General features: G+C 44.0%; 1 protein-coding gene across 1 annotated transcript; it reads left to right on the forward strand.

Annotated features, from left to right (window-relative positions):
• Nucleotides 1-13,371: 13,371 nt before the first annotated feature.
• Nucleotides 13,372-15,682, forward strand: LOC137001712 (uncharacterized). The gene has a single exon (XM_067360820.1). The coding sequence runs from the start codon at nt 13,910-13,912 to the stop codon at nt 15,680-15,682; it is 1,773 nt and encodes a 590-aa protein (XP_067216921.1). The 5' UTR covers nt 13,372-13,909.
• The last annotated feature ends 577 nt before the right edge of the window (nt 15,683-16,259 follow it).

Below are 16,259 nucleotides of genomic sequence, written 5' to 3' on the forward strand. Positions count from 1 at the left end.
TGCACATGTACAAGCGCTTAGAAATGATTTTAAGTTTGTTCGTGACGTACCGTCAAAAATAGGTATTAAATTTATCGCGTTTTTTGATGTCATGTAGCGTTGTGCGTCAGTAGATTGTCTGTTTCGTACGTCTTCAGTAGTTCGACCGTACGAAATGTCGGTTTCGCGTTCTTGTCGCAAATTTCGTTCGTGATGATGCGCATGAAGATACTCAAATAATGTTGCGATCTGTTCGCGCATTTCGTGCACCGTTTCTTCTAGTGCTGAAATCTGATTTTTATTTTTTGGGCGTGTTCCCGTTCGAAGTCCGCTGGCTTCGTTTTCTCTTGTATTTTGCTCCATTAACGCGGATATTTCGTTTTCTATTTCGATGTCTGCCTCACTCTTCCTTCTTGAGACATTTTTTCGTTTCGTCTTTCACGGATTTCGTTCGGATCAAATATGCTACTATCGTATGATGTTAGCTCAAAATCGCTGTAATCTGACACGCGGCTTGGTGTTTTACTAATTTAAGGTCTAGTCTTTTTAGTTTTTACTTCTATCACGGTATCGTTAAGAGCGGGAATTAAACTCGAATCGATATCTTCGAAAGTGTAATCTCGTTTAGTTTCTATGTTTGCATCTAATTCGTCGTCGGTATCACCGTCCGAGTTTGTGTATTGTAATGTACGGCGTACGTTATCGCTTATGTCGCGAGTCGCGTCTTCGATAATGCGTATCGGGTTTAACGCTGTGCGGATTGCGTGTCGCGCTTGGTTGCTTAATAGCCACGACCTATTTCGTATTGGATCGGTGTCGCTTTCGCTTTTGTACATTCACCCGTTTTTATATTTTATATAATGGTTCGGACTTACAGTAGTAGTAGTATGATTGCTCGCATGTTGCCTCGTCCTTAGCTGCGGTTCGCTGTCCGGCTGTAGATCGTAGGCTGTAGGTCGCTCGGCTGCTTTCTGCGGCTGGCTCCTATTTCGCTGACTCCGCTTGGCACTGCTTGGCTCTGGATAGTCTGCTGCTGCGCTGCTACTTTGCTTACCGTTGCGTTGGTCGGGGTCTTCTCGTTTCAATAATCTCCGTATTAAAACTTGTCCGCCGACTATTTTGCACTCAATTTTCGGCTGCTTACTGCTGCGTTGGTCGGGGTCTTCTCGTTTCAATAATCTCCGTATTGAAACTTGTCCGCAGACTGATTTTCACTCACTTTAATTTTTTTTCTTTTTGTTTCAGGCTCTAGACGTTCCGGATTCTTGGTCCCGAAGGAGAGGCAGATCCCACCGCTGCCACCAGAATTTTGTTGTGCCCTTGGTGATAAGGAACGGTTCGGGATCTGCCAAGGAGTTAGGCCGGGAATCCGGGAATAATTCTGCCTTTTGTTTTTAATAAAAAAAAAACAATCTCCCATATATTTATTGGTTTCTTGTTTATTACAAATTCCCTTACTTCTAGGTAATCTAGGTTCCGTCAGAAATCCTTGCCTTAGTGTAGTATCACGAAGCCCCAAGTTACTCTTATTCGCTTTTAGAGATTTGTTATAATTCGCGTTCTTCTAGATTTGTGGTCCCGACGGTTTCTTTTGACTGATAGTTTTCGACCCGCCGTCGTGATCTCGCGACGGCGATTTTATATGCGCGAAACTGCACTTGATTGCAGTTTTAACGATCTAACTTGCTGACGAAATTCGATCGTTCGTCAGCATTGTCGCGTAAAAAGTGAATTAGGTTTTAATTTTCGCTGCGCGATTCTCCGGTGTCTCGCATGAGCCGGAAACTGAATATTAGATATCTTAATCTGATATGTAATAGATATCTTCTTATATTTTATTAATATATATATATATTTTATTATTAATAATTGGTTGTGGTTCTTTGGACCCACAACAAATCGGTACGCTATACTGTACAACATGTATGCGCGTTTCCGCAAAGCTTATTACGGATTCGATAATACGTATTTGAACATCGATGAATTCTCGAAAGCCGGTCCGTTCGTAGTCATAGATTGTTCGCGACAAAACGACTTTGTCAAGAGCGCCACCGTTGACGTGCGAATAGAATTTGATTGTAAGGAAAATATACCGGCCAACACCACCGCCTATTGTCTCATTATACACAATCGAATGGTTGAATATAATCCACTGAACAACATTGTGCGCAGACTCGTATGATTTTTTTTTATAAATTGGAAATGCGTACGCGGACATGTCAGTTTTCCGACGGTCGACGACGATGTCTGACGTACCAATTTTCGTCGATCTGCAAGGTTACGCGTTCAACAACATTTTTATTGTGAAAGAGGTAGCGATACTTTGAGATGGCGAAACGTTATCTCATTACGTATTTTGTGAACACGTATCGTGGTATTTGTTGACAAAATCGGAAAAATCGCTGGTGTTTTGGTTACGGATACACCATTACGGCTTCCGATGGGAAGATGGACACGTCTCGTACAGTCAGATGAAAAGTCTTATCAACAATGCTATTGGTACGGAACCGCCTCCGATATACGTAAAAGGACTCGAGAAGAAAAAGTGGTTGTGCGAGATTTTGGAAGATGATGTAGAGGTCGAAACGATCGATGTGGATTACGAAGATATCGCACGCCTGACGAACTTGGATGTAATCGGAACCTTGCGTTGTGGGTATCACACGAGACATTGCGCTATGCGGAATGTTTGCAAATTGTACTATTACTTTAAAATCTTGTCGCGAGCTCTTATTTATAGGCCGTGAGGGTCGGTCGTGTCGCGGACTGTGGTGTTTTTCGGAAAACACCGGTGGAATGCGGTTAGAGAGGGGCGAAGTTTGTTTACGCGCGTGCCTGGACGGTTCGATATGTGCGTCGGCCGGCGGTGGGGGGGCCTGCGTTGAGCGCGGTGACTCGGTTTATTACTCTACGGTCTGTCCTTCTTCTCTTTCTTTCTCTCTCCGGCCTGTTCCGCGATATCGGTAGGCACGGGTTTTAAATCTTGGACATGCACGTGGCGATGCCACTTTCCCCTAGCGTTGCGTAAGTCAACGATGACGGGCGAAACGATTTTCCGAACGGTTAAGGGGCCGATAAATTTGGGCGCGAGTTTGGCCGCGAATGCCTCGCCCCGGTTGGACAAAGGACGGTCCCGCTTCCACACCCGGTCGCCGATTTGAGATCGCCAGTCGCGGCGCCGTAGATTGTAGTGCCGTTCCTGGCGTTGGAAGGCACGGGCTAGGTGTATTCGGGCTAGTTCGAACGCCTCCTCTAGCCGCTGGCGGGTGACTTCCGGAGTCCCCTGGTGGGTTACCAGTTCGCGATCCTCTGGGCTGGGCCTGGCTAGCTCCCGCCCGTGAGTCAGGAAAGCCGGGGTATATCCGATTGCTTTGTGTCGGGCGGTATTGAGCGCAAATTGTAAGGCGTCAATGTGCTCGTCCCAATCCCGGTAACGCTCCTTCACATATTGGGCGATCATCGTCTTAATTGTGCGATTTGCCCGTTCTACTGGGTTACAGTGGGGGGCATATGCCGGAGAGTTTCGATGTTCGATCCCGAACGCGGCGAGCAGTTGTCGGAATTGGCGCAAAGTAAATTGCGTGCCGTTGTCGGATATCAGCTGCTGGGGGCACCCGTGTCGGTAGATGACTCGCTTGGTGACCTCGCGGGCCAGGCTTGGGGCCGTGGCTTGCCGTAATGGCACCATCTCCACCCATTTACTGAATCGGTCCTGGGTTGTTAGTAGCCAGGTATACTCTCTGATTGATCGGGGCAGTAGTCCCACTAAGTCGACGGACACTTGCTGCCTGGGTGCGGTCACTAGCGTGGCGTGCAGGTCCCCAGCGGGTCGCTGCTGGGGCACCTTATATGCTAAGCAGGTGGGGCAGCGGCGGACGTATCTGGCGATCTCCCGGAACATCCCGGGCCAGTAATATAACTGGGCAATGCGGGCGATCGTTTTCGCTATGCCGAGATGACCGGCTGCCGGAGCGTCGTGTAGGCGCTGTAGGATGTCCCCTCTTTGTTCCTTGGGGACGCATCGCTTCCACTGATTTGCGGCAGGAACGTCGCTAAAATCAAGACTGTGTAACACGTGGCGGACGAGACGTCCCTCCCGGATCTTGTAATCGGGAAATTCCGTCGGGTGAGCCTGCACCCTAGCGAGAATTCGCCGGTACCATCGGCAGGTAGGCTCGCGGTTAATCGCGCTAATTTGGGGCTCCCGGGATAACGCGTCTGCCACTTGGTTTTGTGTCCCGCGCCGGTACCGGATACTGAAGTCGAACTGCTGTAGTTCGAACAACCAACGTCCCAAGCGGTTGGTGGGTGCCTCTAGCTGTTGCAGCCATTTCAGGGACTGGTGATCCGTAAGTACGGTGAACCGATACCCCTCCAGATAGCCACGCATTCGGCGGATGCCCCAGACTACGGCAAGGCACTCTAATTCAGTGGCGCTGTAGTTTCGCTCGGCGCCATTGAGCGTACGGCTGGCGTACGCAATTACGCGCTCCCCGTCGTTGAGCTGTTGCGTCAGCACGGTTCCGAGACCGTGTAAACTTGCGTCGGTCTGGAGCAGGAATGGTTTGGTAAAATCCGGACAGGCCAGTACTGGGGCCGACGTGAGAGCCTCCGGAGGAATGAGTCGTTCTCTGCGTCCCCCCATGCCCATCGTGCGTTCTTTTTTGTGAGCCGCGTAATTGTGGCGGCCAAGGTTGAAAAGTTTGGTATGAACCGTCGGTACCACAACGCCATGCCCAGGAACTGCCGAACCTTGCGTACGGTAGTAGGAGCGGGCTATCCCGTAATGGCGGTCACCTTCTCGGGATCGGGTATCTCGGGTACAAATACCCCGCCGGTCGATGATGTGACCGAGGTACCGGAGGCTATCTCGACAGAAATGACATTTGTCGGGGTTTAGCCGTAGTTGGGTCTCTCGTAGCCGGCGAAAGACTTCCGCGAGATGCCGGAGGTGTTCCTCGAAGGTACGGCTGGCGATTACAAGGTCATCTAGATATACTAGGACGTGAGGCTCTAGTTCTGGCCCCAAGACTAAGTCTAGTAATCTCTGGAATGTGGCGGGCGCCGAGTGTAAGCCGAAAGGCATTACTCTAAACTGAAATAAACCCTTCCCGGGTACAGTGAAGGCAGTTGCTGGGCGACTTTCTGGTGTCAACGGTATCTGCCAATACCCGCTTTTGAGGTCCAACGTGGAAAGGTATCGGGATCCTCGGAGCTTGTCTAATGTGGCCGCTATGTGCGGCAACAGATAGGCGTCTTTTTTGGAGGCGGCGTTGAGCTTGCGGAAGTCGATGCAAAATCGGTGAGTCCCGTCTCTCTTTTTGACCACCACCACTGGAGAGCTCCATGCACTACTAGAGGGCTCGATGACGCCCTCTGCTAGCATCTTTTCGACCTCTTGGTCGATGATGGCCTGCATGGCCGGATTTCGAGGCCGATATCTTTGTTTTATCGGGGCCACGGGTTTTAGGCGGATGCGGTGTGCTACTCGGTCAGTAGGCCCCTTTATTTCCTCGAACGCGGGCAATTCTCTGTTTAAAAATTCGCTCAGACGAGTTTCTTCGTTGAGTGTGCGGCCGTTGAGGCCGGCGGTGATGACGCCGTTGGTTGAGCTTAGTCGTGGTTCGGTCGGTGGTGGAGGGGGCAAGGTGAGCCCCATCTTGGCCCAAAGGTCGATCAGGACTGGGCTGCCCAGGTGTGGTAATATTGAGAAGCGGTGGTGATAGGTCCGCCCCTGAAGTACTATCGGTAGTACGATGGTTTCGGTGATGGAGACGCAAGTCCCGTCAGCCAGATTGACCTGGTCGCTGGTCGGTTCCGAGTGGTACGAACCCCGTTTGCATTGTCTGGCTGTGTCGGGGTCGATAAACGACAGCTCGGATCCGGAATCGAGCAGTGCCCATCGGGTATGGCCCAGGATCCTAATTCGTAGATGCGGTCGGGGATTGTAATTTAAGGGAAGTCGGGCTAGGCGACGGCCGCGACGTCCCCGGCCCGTTCCGCGTTTCCCGACGGCGGGTGACAATCCCGCGTGAGCACCCCATCTTTTCCACAGCGGGAACAGAATTTCTTTGCTGGGCGCTTGCAATCCTGACGGGTATGCCCCCGTTGTTTGCAGCGCCAGCAGCACTCAGACCGACTGTAGGCGGCGGCGGCTACGGCGGGTTTGGCGCTCGGCGATGGTCCTGGACGGGAGTCGGTGCGGCGCCGGTTAATTGCCTCAAACTGGGCGGCCTTTACGCTTAGCTCACTTATTCTGGTTGTCTCCGTGAGTTGGAGATACAGCTGGTAATCAGGCTTCATGTTCTCATACAGCTGTTCAACTTGGTCCCGAGGGGAATAACCCCCGGCCCGGCGCATCATTGTTAGTAATGCGGTGGCGTAGGCTTGGAAAAGTTCGTCTGAGCGCTGGTGACGGCCCTGTACGTCACGCTTTAGTTGCCGCTGATACCCCGGGGGTAAATACTGAGTCTTAAGGTGGCCGCGGAATTTGGCCCACGTGGTCCAAGCGCCGCAATTGTTCCTGTACCATAGGAGTGCGTCGCCTCGTAACAGTTCTAGGAGCCCTAGCAGCAGCTGATCCTCCCGATATCCGTATCCGTGTCGTAGCTCCTCGACCCGTTCGAGGAAAGCGAGGGGATCTCTTCCATCGAAATGTAGGCCCCACTTTCGGATCTGGTTCATGACCTTAGCGTGGTCCATTACGGTCGGTTCGGGTGCGGTGGACGGGCCAGCGGTAGGGGTATTAGCTTCCAGTGACATGCTGCTACTCGGATCGGACGGGGCGGTACTGCGTGTCGCGAATAACGCGGGGTTTTGACTAACAAAGCGCCGGAGTCGCTTCCGTAATTGGTCGAGGGTACCTTCGGTTTGTAACCCGTGGGCGTACAGTTCCTCGATCGCGTGTCGTTTGGACAGATAATCAATCCACCGGGGCATCGAATTTTATACCAGCCTGGACTTCCTACGGTCAGGTCCCTATTCGGGCGCCATGTAACGGGGCTCCTTTCTCGACGCCGCGGATCGGCTCGCTAGAGTCAGGGTTAGAGAGAAGGGGAAATCCAGACTGACGTAACTCAATTTGATTTAACTCAATTCTTTATTATTTCATCTTACTTACTTACTATGTACGATGCTTGCGTTGCTGCGCTAAATCGCGTTGCGAGAGGATAGGCAGATGTCTTTACAATTTGCGTGCGAGGGGGGGGGTTGCGCGGCTGCGCTAAATCGCGTCGCGTTTGAATACCGGTAATATTCCGGTCGCGGAAAGGGAGTAACCGCTCTTCGGCGGCGGAAGCGGCGAGAGTCGAACGCCGGGAGCACCTTGGCTTCGAAGAGGGAGCAACCTCTCTTCGTCGACGGAAGTGGCTAAAGGCCAAACACCGGGAGCACCCTGGCTTCGGAGAGGGAGCAACCTCTCTCCGTCGGCGGGAATAGCGGAAAGTCGAACGCCGGGAGCACCCTGGCTTCGAAGAGGGAGCAACCTCTCTTCGTCGACGGAAGTAGCGGAAGGCCGAACACCGGGAGCACCCTGGCTTCGGAGAGGGAGCAACCTCTCTCCGTCGGCGGGAATAACGGAAAGTCGAACGCCGGGAGCACCCTGGCTTCGAAGAGGGAGCAACCTCTCTTCGTCGACGGGAATAGCGGCTGACTGTCTCGGGAGCTCCCTGAGGCAGTGCTTCGGTAAGACTGCGGATCGGGACAGGTGCCGTTATGCTGGCCCAGCCGGCTTTTATACCCGGCTCGGGCTTCCCACCCGCGAGTATCAGTCACGCGGTGGGAGCGGTCCCCACGCTGGGGCGTCGCATGGGCGCGAGCGCTCGTGGGCGTCATAGACGTCGAGCCTATTTTTCGGGCGGTCGGGTGCTTTTAGGGACGGTGTGTAAAACGCATTGTCACAATATAAACAATCCTTATCTTATCTCTTCCAGGAATTTATGTAATCCGATACTTTCCCCTCTCCCCCTCACCACCCTCGTCACCCCTTCCACTCCAAATTTACCCCCTCTCCTCCAAAACGGTGACGTCATTACCCCTTCTCTTCCAGAATTACCCCCTCCACCTCAACCTCTTCCCCTCTTCACCCGCGCACCCCCTCAGATCCCAAGGGTTCGTCTCCCATAGTATAACTATTAAATATAAAGAAATAAGAAAAAAAAGAAAAAAAAAGAAAAAAAAAAAAAAAAAAAAAAAAAAAAAACAAATAAAGAAAGGTGTATATACAGGGTGTCAATTAAGTTCCGGGACGGCTGAATATTTTCTCATGTAAGGTATTTTTGAAAAAGGTCAAGGTCATTTCTGAAGTAATTTTCAACGAGGAATTCAACGGTGACCTTCAATTTGACCTTGAGCTTGACCTTCAAGGTCATTTCAAGGTTAGGTTAGGTTTTTTAAATAGAAACCCCTATTTTTGATTCCAAAATCTAATAGCTGGTGTCAAGAGCTTTTCAAAACACTATAATGAAGTTATTTTTTATTAAGTACTTTTCGAGTTATGAGGCTTGTAAATTACAGTATTTTGACATAAAATACAAAATATCTTGTAAAACATTCAATTTTTGGGAATCTTACCTTAATACTTTTATGCATAAAATAATAAGACGAATCAATTGGTATAAAGAAAACACATAGTTGCTTTCAAGAAAAAATATGTAGTTTGCAACATGCAATTGCATACTTTTTCTTGAAAAAGTCGAACTATTATCAGCATTGGAATATCTCTTAATCACCATTTCTTTGTTGATTGGGACGAAACAGTGATTTCTCAGAATCTCTGGAACTGGTGGAGTTACATCAAATCGTTTTTTCAAAAATCTTTTTGTTTTTTGGTGCTCTTTGTCATTATATGACAGTATACTAATACTTTTAGAATTTTTTTGAGCCCAGTCAACAAGTTTCTCAAATGAAAGAATGGCATCGTTCGGTTTACTAAGGAGGCTAGCTCGCATAGCTTCCCTTTTGAACACAGCACCTACACCGTCTGAAGCACCTTTACCATGTGCAGTGGCATGGTAGTTCCATTCCGCTGCAACACCAAAATCCTCTTCGTGATGCATTAGATTCATCATCTGATATTTATTTTTAAAATGCTGTTTTGCCCCATCGCTAAAGTAGATTACTCTTCTTAGCTCAGTAATTATTATTTTCAATTCAGGAATCAGCATCTTTTGTACAGTATATACAGCAGCTGTGTCATGAAGTGTACTATCCGACAAAAAAATAAAACTTTTGTGTTCAAGTTCTAACTCTTTTTTATAGTAATACACGACAGGAAAGACAGTACATTGTGAATTATTAAAATGGAACGCCTGCGATGCATTTTGCACAACATACTTGTAATTCTCAGAAATATCTAATACTGCAAGAACTTCACCTTTTTTTAAATTCTCTTTTCTTTCTTGATAGAATCGAGATTGTTCTTTTGCAATGAAAGAATGAGGTTTTAGAATGAAAAATTTGTCACAAAATTTATCGACAAATTCCGACGACGGAAGAATTTGTGTCTGAAGAGTTGATCTGTCAGTTGTTGTCCAGACACTGAACTGTATGTGGTGAATACCTTTCTCATCTAAGAGTTCTTTCAAATGTTTTTTTAGTTCAATAATACCAGGACATTTACTGCATTCACCAATATAACAATTTTCATCAGGATTTTTGCACACGATTTGGCGTAAGCAATCTTTATAATCATGTAAAATCACATTGAAATCTTTAGTAAGATTATTTAAATTGACAGAGTCAATCATCAATTTGCAATTTTGATGTATTGTACAGACACAGACCGAATGCGTACCATTCGCACTAGCAAGTATACAATGTTTTGGTCGGAGTTGACCAAATTTACTAAAACTAACATGACAGTCAGGATGGCATTTACTATAAATATCATAAAGACCTCTTAAGTCTGAAAGGAGAAGACGTTTCTGAATCAAATCTCTGCCCTCGTCATTTTTTACTGAAACCATATCTTTCATACCTGGCATGATTCTGCTATTTTCGTCACTATTGTAAAAATCTTTAATTCGTGTAACAGTACTTTCCGGCAATGGTTTACCATTCTTAGCAGTTGTTTCTGCTAAAACGCCCTTAGATGTTTTCAATTCTCTAGCTTTTTTTGCAAAATACCTAGAACAGTTAAATTCTCGAGAAATTTGACTTAGACTCCATGCATCTGGTACTACAGTCAAAATCGTCAATCTCAAAAGATCATTAATTTCAAGACTGGAAAATTTTTCTTTCAATCCACTCAACATATCTTCCAACTCAATCTCTCTTTGTGATTTTATGTTGCATTCAATTCCACTGCAAGATAATGAAAATGCACCGGAAGATACAGAAATATTCTGTTCAGTATCATGAGTACAATTATCAAACGTTTTATCAAGACTTGATGAGACGTGCGTATCTTTATTCATGCGAGGACATTTCATTTTCCTACATGCTGCACAAATTTTAGCATTATCTGGAAATTTTGGGAATAATCGTTTGATAACACTCGAAATACGTCGAAGATCTTTCCCTCTGTGACTCTTCCACATTGTAGGGATTGCAACATCTATCACCGTGTATACTGGACATATTCAAAATCAAATTCTAAGATTCACGATCAAAAATAGTACAGATAATAGAATTTTCTGTAGTATTGTTCTGAGAGCAGTCCTAAAAGAACGGTTAAAAGTAACTCTGAAAAGAACTGTTCGAAGAAAACCTCAGAGAAACGCTCAAAGCACAAAAAAGCCCAGAACCATGGGAATCGGATATACAAATCCAAATATTAAAGCGTTTAGAAATTTACGGAATCACAATAAAACGTTTTTTAACGTTAAAATGTTGTAATGAATGGCGATAATATCGCGGTAGAGAAACTTTCTCGAATGTGTACAAAATGGATTTCACGATTTTATTTTATGAAACATTTTTGACTAGGCTCAGAAAAAAAATAATGATCCAATTGAATTTGATAATTTTGCCACGCGCCCATAGAGAACTTGAATTTTGTTATAAATTTTAATAGTTTTTCGATAATCTTTAGACCAAATAGGTCGATAAATACGAATTTAATAATAAAATTTTAAAATCTGCGTCCCAAATATACTCCTGATACCAAGTTTTATAAAAATCCGTTAACTTCTTAAATTTTTCAATATTTTTGGTGGTCGTATTAGATCCGCCATTTTGAATTTTCAAAATCCGATTTGAGATTTGTATTCAGCATACAGAAAAACTCTTTGGTATTAAGTTTTACAAAAATCCGTTAATTTCTTAAATTTTTTAAATTTTTAGCGGCCATATTGGATCCGCCATTTTAGTTTAGACTCATGTGACAGTGCACAGATAAACAGAGTACTCGAAAGAGTTAATTGGAAGAGAAAAACGTCGAATGAATAATCACTACACTTGAATAATTACCGTTTTTATTATTTTTTTTTCGGTTTTCTGAAATTTTAAGTATGATCCAATTGAATTTGATTATTTTGCCACGCGCCGTTGAATAGCTTACATTTTTCTGTAAATTTAAAAATTTTTTTAAAAATTTTCAGATCAAATAGAAAATGGGCAGCATGGGTGTAAAGTTGAGAAAGAATGCCCCATATATATAGTTATTCTCTCTCTCTCTCTCTCTCTCTCTCTCTCTCTCTCTCTCTCTCTCTCTCTCTCTCTCTCTCTCTCTCTCTCTCTCTCTCTCTCTCTCTCTCTCTCTCTCTCTCTCTCTCTCTCTCTCTCTCTCTCTCTCTCTCTCTCTCTCTCTCTCTCTCTCTCTCTCTCTCTCTCTCTCTCTCTCTCTCTCTCTCTCTCTCTCTCTCTCTCTCTCTCTCTCTCTCTCTCTCTCTCTCTCTCTCTCTCTCTCTCTCTCTCTCTCTCTCTCTCTCTCTCTCTCTCTCTCTCTCTCTCTCTCTCTCTCTCTCTCTCTCTCTCTCTCTCTCTCTCTCTCTCTCTCTCTCTCTCTCTCTCTCTCTCTCTCTCTCTCTCTCTCTCTCTCTCTCTCTCTCTCTCTCTCTCTCTCTCTCTCTCTCTCTCTCTCTCTCTCTCTCTCTCTCTCTCTCTCTCTCTCTCTCTCTCTCTCTCTCTCTCTCTCTCTCTCTCTCTCTCTCTCTCTCTCTCTCTCTCTCTCTCTCTCTCTCTCTCTCTCTCTCTCTCTCTCTCTCTCTCTCTCTCTCTCTCTCTCTCTCTCTCTCTCTCTCTCTCTCTCTCTCTCTCTCTCTCTCTCTCTCTCTCTCTCTCTCTCTCTCTCTCTCTCTCTCTCTCTCTCTCTCTCTCTCTCTCTCTCTCTCTCTCTCTCTCTCTCTCTCTCTCTCTCTCTCTCTCTCTCTCTCTCTCTCTCTCTCTCTCTCTCTCTCTCTCTCTCTCTCTCTCTCCCTCTCCCTCTCTCTCCCTCTCTCTCCTTCCCCCCAACACCTCTCCTTTTGAAAATTGCACGAGGTTCCGCCTTTGGTGAAAGGAGTTAATTCTCTTGACCAGAAAAGGAAACCACGAACGATTAGTTGAGGCCTCTAACAGCGTAATATCGATCCTTACGATCGTTGACCTGTTCTCAGCCAAGGGAAATCGTTCGGCTCGCGCGGTTGCCTCCTGTCATACCGACCAGCGAGCAAACACCACAAATTCATACTTTTATTGTTGCGTCCGTCCGTATACCTGACTCCGCCCCTTTCCCTCCAGGTTAGGACGTAACACTATTATTATTATTATTATGGATATTACAATATTTTTTATTAAAATTGATAATTTAAAAAATATACATATTATTACCGTTAATTTGCATAGTTCCTGTAATATAGATTTTATCGCCTTTGTGTAAATTTAGCTTGTCATAATAACTGTCATCAGAAAAATTTAGAACATGTGCTTGCAGTTTGTAAGAACCGTCTGTAATAGATCCTCACCCAATAACTTTATTCAATTTGTTATTGAATACTTCAGAGAAATTTGTTTTTATATATCCATCTAAAACTACATATATAAATTTATTATTATTATTGTTAATGTTGTTGTTGATTTTTTATTTATAATTATTTATTTATTTATGTAGGAGAATAATATTTCGCACATCGGACGTACATCGATCCGAGTCGCATTAGAAGCGAGTCGACGATTTATGTTGGTCTGACTGTGTGTATTGTTTAATTTATGTGTGTATTATTCGACGAGGTCAGCGATGTTTTGAGGAGCGATGCTTGTCATCGCTTGGCATCGCCTTTCCTTGCGCGGTTGTGTTTTATTATTACTACGCTGTATAGAAAAGCGATCAAGGAAATACAATTCACAGATCAGTATTATATACTTTTTGAGTGTTATATTCATAGTGTTATCTACTTTTTCTTGAATTTTAATTCTTGTGAAAATGGAGAAGTACGATGAATATGGAAGAATGTACGGAAGAAGTCGCAAAATGAAAAAATATCAAACTTCGTGTAAACGACTAAGTAGGCAAAAATCGCGGATAAATCTAAGGTAACATCATATAGGGGGAAGTCCCCTAATACCGGACGGCGCCTACAACCGGACAGTACATATATCTATAGAACTAAAAACAAAAGACGTTTGTTACGGACGTGGCTTGATTCTTTTGTTCGGGAGATGCGCGAGTAATGTGCGTCGTTCGTCAATCTGCTGCCACCGGCTAGTGAGAGCGGTTGTTGTATCTAACAAGCATTTTTTGTGCGAATAATTTTGTAAGTGATATATCTTTAAATAACGTAGATTTCGCTACTTCGTGGGCACGTAAGATTGTTCATTGGTATGTATACTTATAATAAATTCGACTTACTTTTCAAAGCTGTCACGGATTTATCGACTTTTCATCTGATTTCGAATGCATTAAAGGTCCCTGTATCCGGACACTAGAAAAGTCCCCTATTACCGGACACTACCATGTCTTGTTTATTGATCATGTACGTTTATTATTTATTACAGATTTTTTTTTCTAAACATGAAAGTGAAGAATAAGAATACTGTGCAGAATAAACAAAAAATAAAAATCGCGATGAATAAGGTATTATCAGGTGAATTATCAATTCGGAAAGCTTCCGAAAGATATGCGGTGCCAAAAAGTACACTGTTTGACAACATAAAAGTCATAAAACAGGGTGGCGAAGTCAGCCTTTATTCTAAAAAAGGATTTAAGAAGACATTTGATGAAATTTACGAAATGACTTTAAAAGAACATGTCGTAAACTTGTCACATAGATGCATGCCCCTAACTAAAAAAGAATTTCAAAAGCTTGCATTTGATTTAGCTGAGTCACTAAAAATAGATCACAGATTTAATAAAGAAAAAAAGATGGCCGGGAAACACTTTTATTATGATTTCATAAAAAGAAACCCAGATTTGAGTCTTAGAACTCCAGAACCAACCAGTTTATTGCGTTCTGTCGGCTTTAACAGACCTCAGGTGAAACTGTTTTACGATAATCTTAAATCACTCTACGAGAAATATAATTTTGAGGCATCTGATATATTCAACTGTGATGAAACAGGAGTCAGTACTGTACATAAGCAGCAGAAGGTATTAGCTGTAGAGGGTATCCGGCAAGTAGGGAATCTTACATCAGCAGAACGTGGAAAAAACGTCACGGTTATGTTCTGTATGAGTGCGGCTGGATTTTTCTTGCCGCCATATTTTATTTTTCCTCGACAAAGAATCCCCGAGCGACTAATGATAGGCGCACCACCTCAAAGTGTAGCTGTGGCACAGCCAAATGGTTGGATGAATGGCGAACTCTTTGTAAAATGGCTTCAACATTTCGTAAAATTCTCGAAACCAACAGCACAAAAACCTGTTTTGTTAATTCTTGATGGTCACTGCAGCCATAAAGAATTAGCTGTGATAAATTTTGCAAAAGAAAATCATGTACACATGCTAAGCACGCCTCCTCATACGACACACAAACTTCAGCTTTTAGATAGAGTATTTATGAAGCCTTTTAAAAATGCCTATTACGAAGTCTGCGCTTTATGGATGAGAGCCAATGCTGGAGTAAGAATATCGGAATATGAAATAGCCAGCTTCGTGGCGAAGTCGTTTAACCAGGTCGCTCGCTTACAGATTGCTACGTCCGGATTTCAGTGCACGGGGATCTATCCATACAATCCAAATATTTTTACAGATTTGGATTTTCTTCCTTCAGAAATAACAGATATTCCTGTAGAAAATGATCCACAAACTGGAAACCTTTTGAACCTTCCTATTAATCCATCGACATCAAGTAACAAGTTGCCACAACCTTTTCAGGCTCCAGGACCTTCAGCAGAAAAGATTAAAAATTGCATAGAGGAACTGTCGCCATTACCCAATGCAGCCGCCAAGCGTTTGACATCAAGAAAGAGAAGATCAGAAAAGAGTGCAATTTTGACATCATCTTCCTACAAAAAAACTCTTGAAGAAAAAGAAAACGTAAAATTGGAAAAATCAATCAAGAAACCGTCTTCTAACAAGCTACAGAATCCTAGAGGAAAAAAGACTACTAACAAGTTAGAGATACCTAGAGGAAAAAAGACTTATGATAGGTCTAAAGTAAAAAATAGTAATTGCCGACTAACTGTCCACAATGCAAAAGAAAAAACAGCATGTGTAATTTGCCTCGAAGATAACGAGGAAGATTGGATCCAGTGCTGTAGCTGCATGGAATGGGCGCACGAAGCATGTGCGGACATTCCTGAAACCAAACAGGAATACATTTGTGATCGATGCACCTTATTTTAATAATATTTTTAGTATTTTTGGATATGTCCGGTTATAGGGGACCTTTTCCAAAACTGTGATTTAAAATGGCTCTAAAAAATATATATTAATGTTTATTTCTACTTATTGTTAATCATCGAAACTTTTTATTTTCACATGAGATATGTCAAACTTGATATAAAAATTAAAACATATAGATTTAGTTGCTTTGTTTTCATTCAATTGTCAAAAAATCTTAAGTGTCCGGTACCAGGAGACTTCCCCCTTTTAAATTTTATAAAATTGCTATATCTACATATGAATCCTTTGCTCTTATAGGAAAAGATATCATTCATTGCCACTTATCGAATTTTCTTTCAATTCTCTGTATTTTTTCAAAAATTTCAACTCTGATCGAAAAGCGATCATAGCCCAAATAACAATTCCTACGCGCAAAGTTTGCACGTTTTATGCAAATAATCTGTGTAGCAGTTTGCCTGAATTTTGCTCGTGGGATATATTTAGTCGTGTATAAGTCGTGTATTGCCCGCAAAGTGCAAGCGTTTTGCAAGTGTGCTAGCATTTTGCTACCGCTATAACAACGCACTGGGATAAGGTT

Source organism: Linepithema humile, chromosome 8 (assembly GCF_040581485.1).
Source record: "Linepithema humile isolate Giens D197 chromosome 8, Lhum_UNIL_v1.0, whole genome shotgun sequence".
Lineage (NCBI taxonomy): Eukaryota > Metazoa > Arthropoda > Insecta > Hymenoptera > Formicidae > Linepithema > Linepithema humile.

Bases quoted from the DNA above. Each gene is read 5' to 3' on its own strand.
- LOC137001712 (XM_067360820.1), top strand. From the start codon at position 13,910: ATGAAAGTGAAGAATAAGAATACTGTGCAGAATAAACAAAAAATAAAA.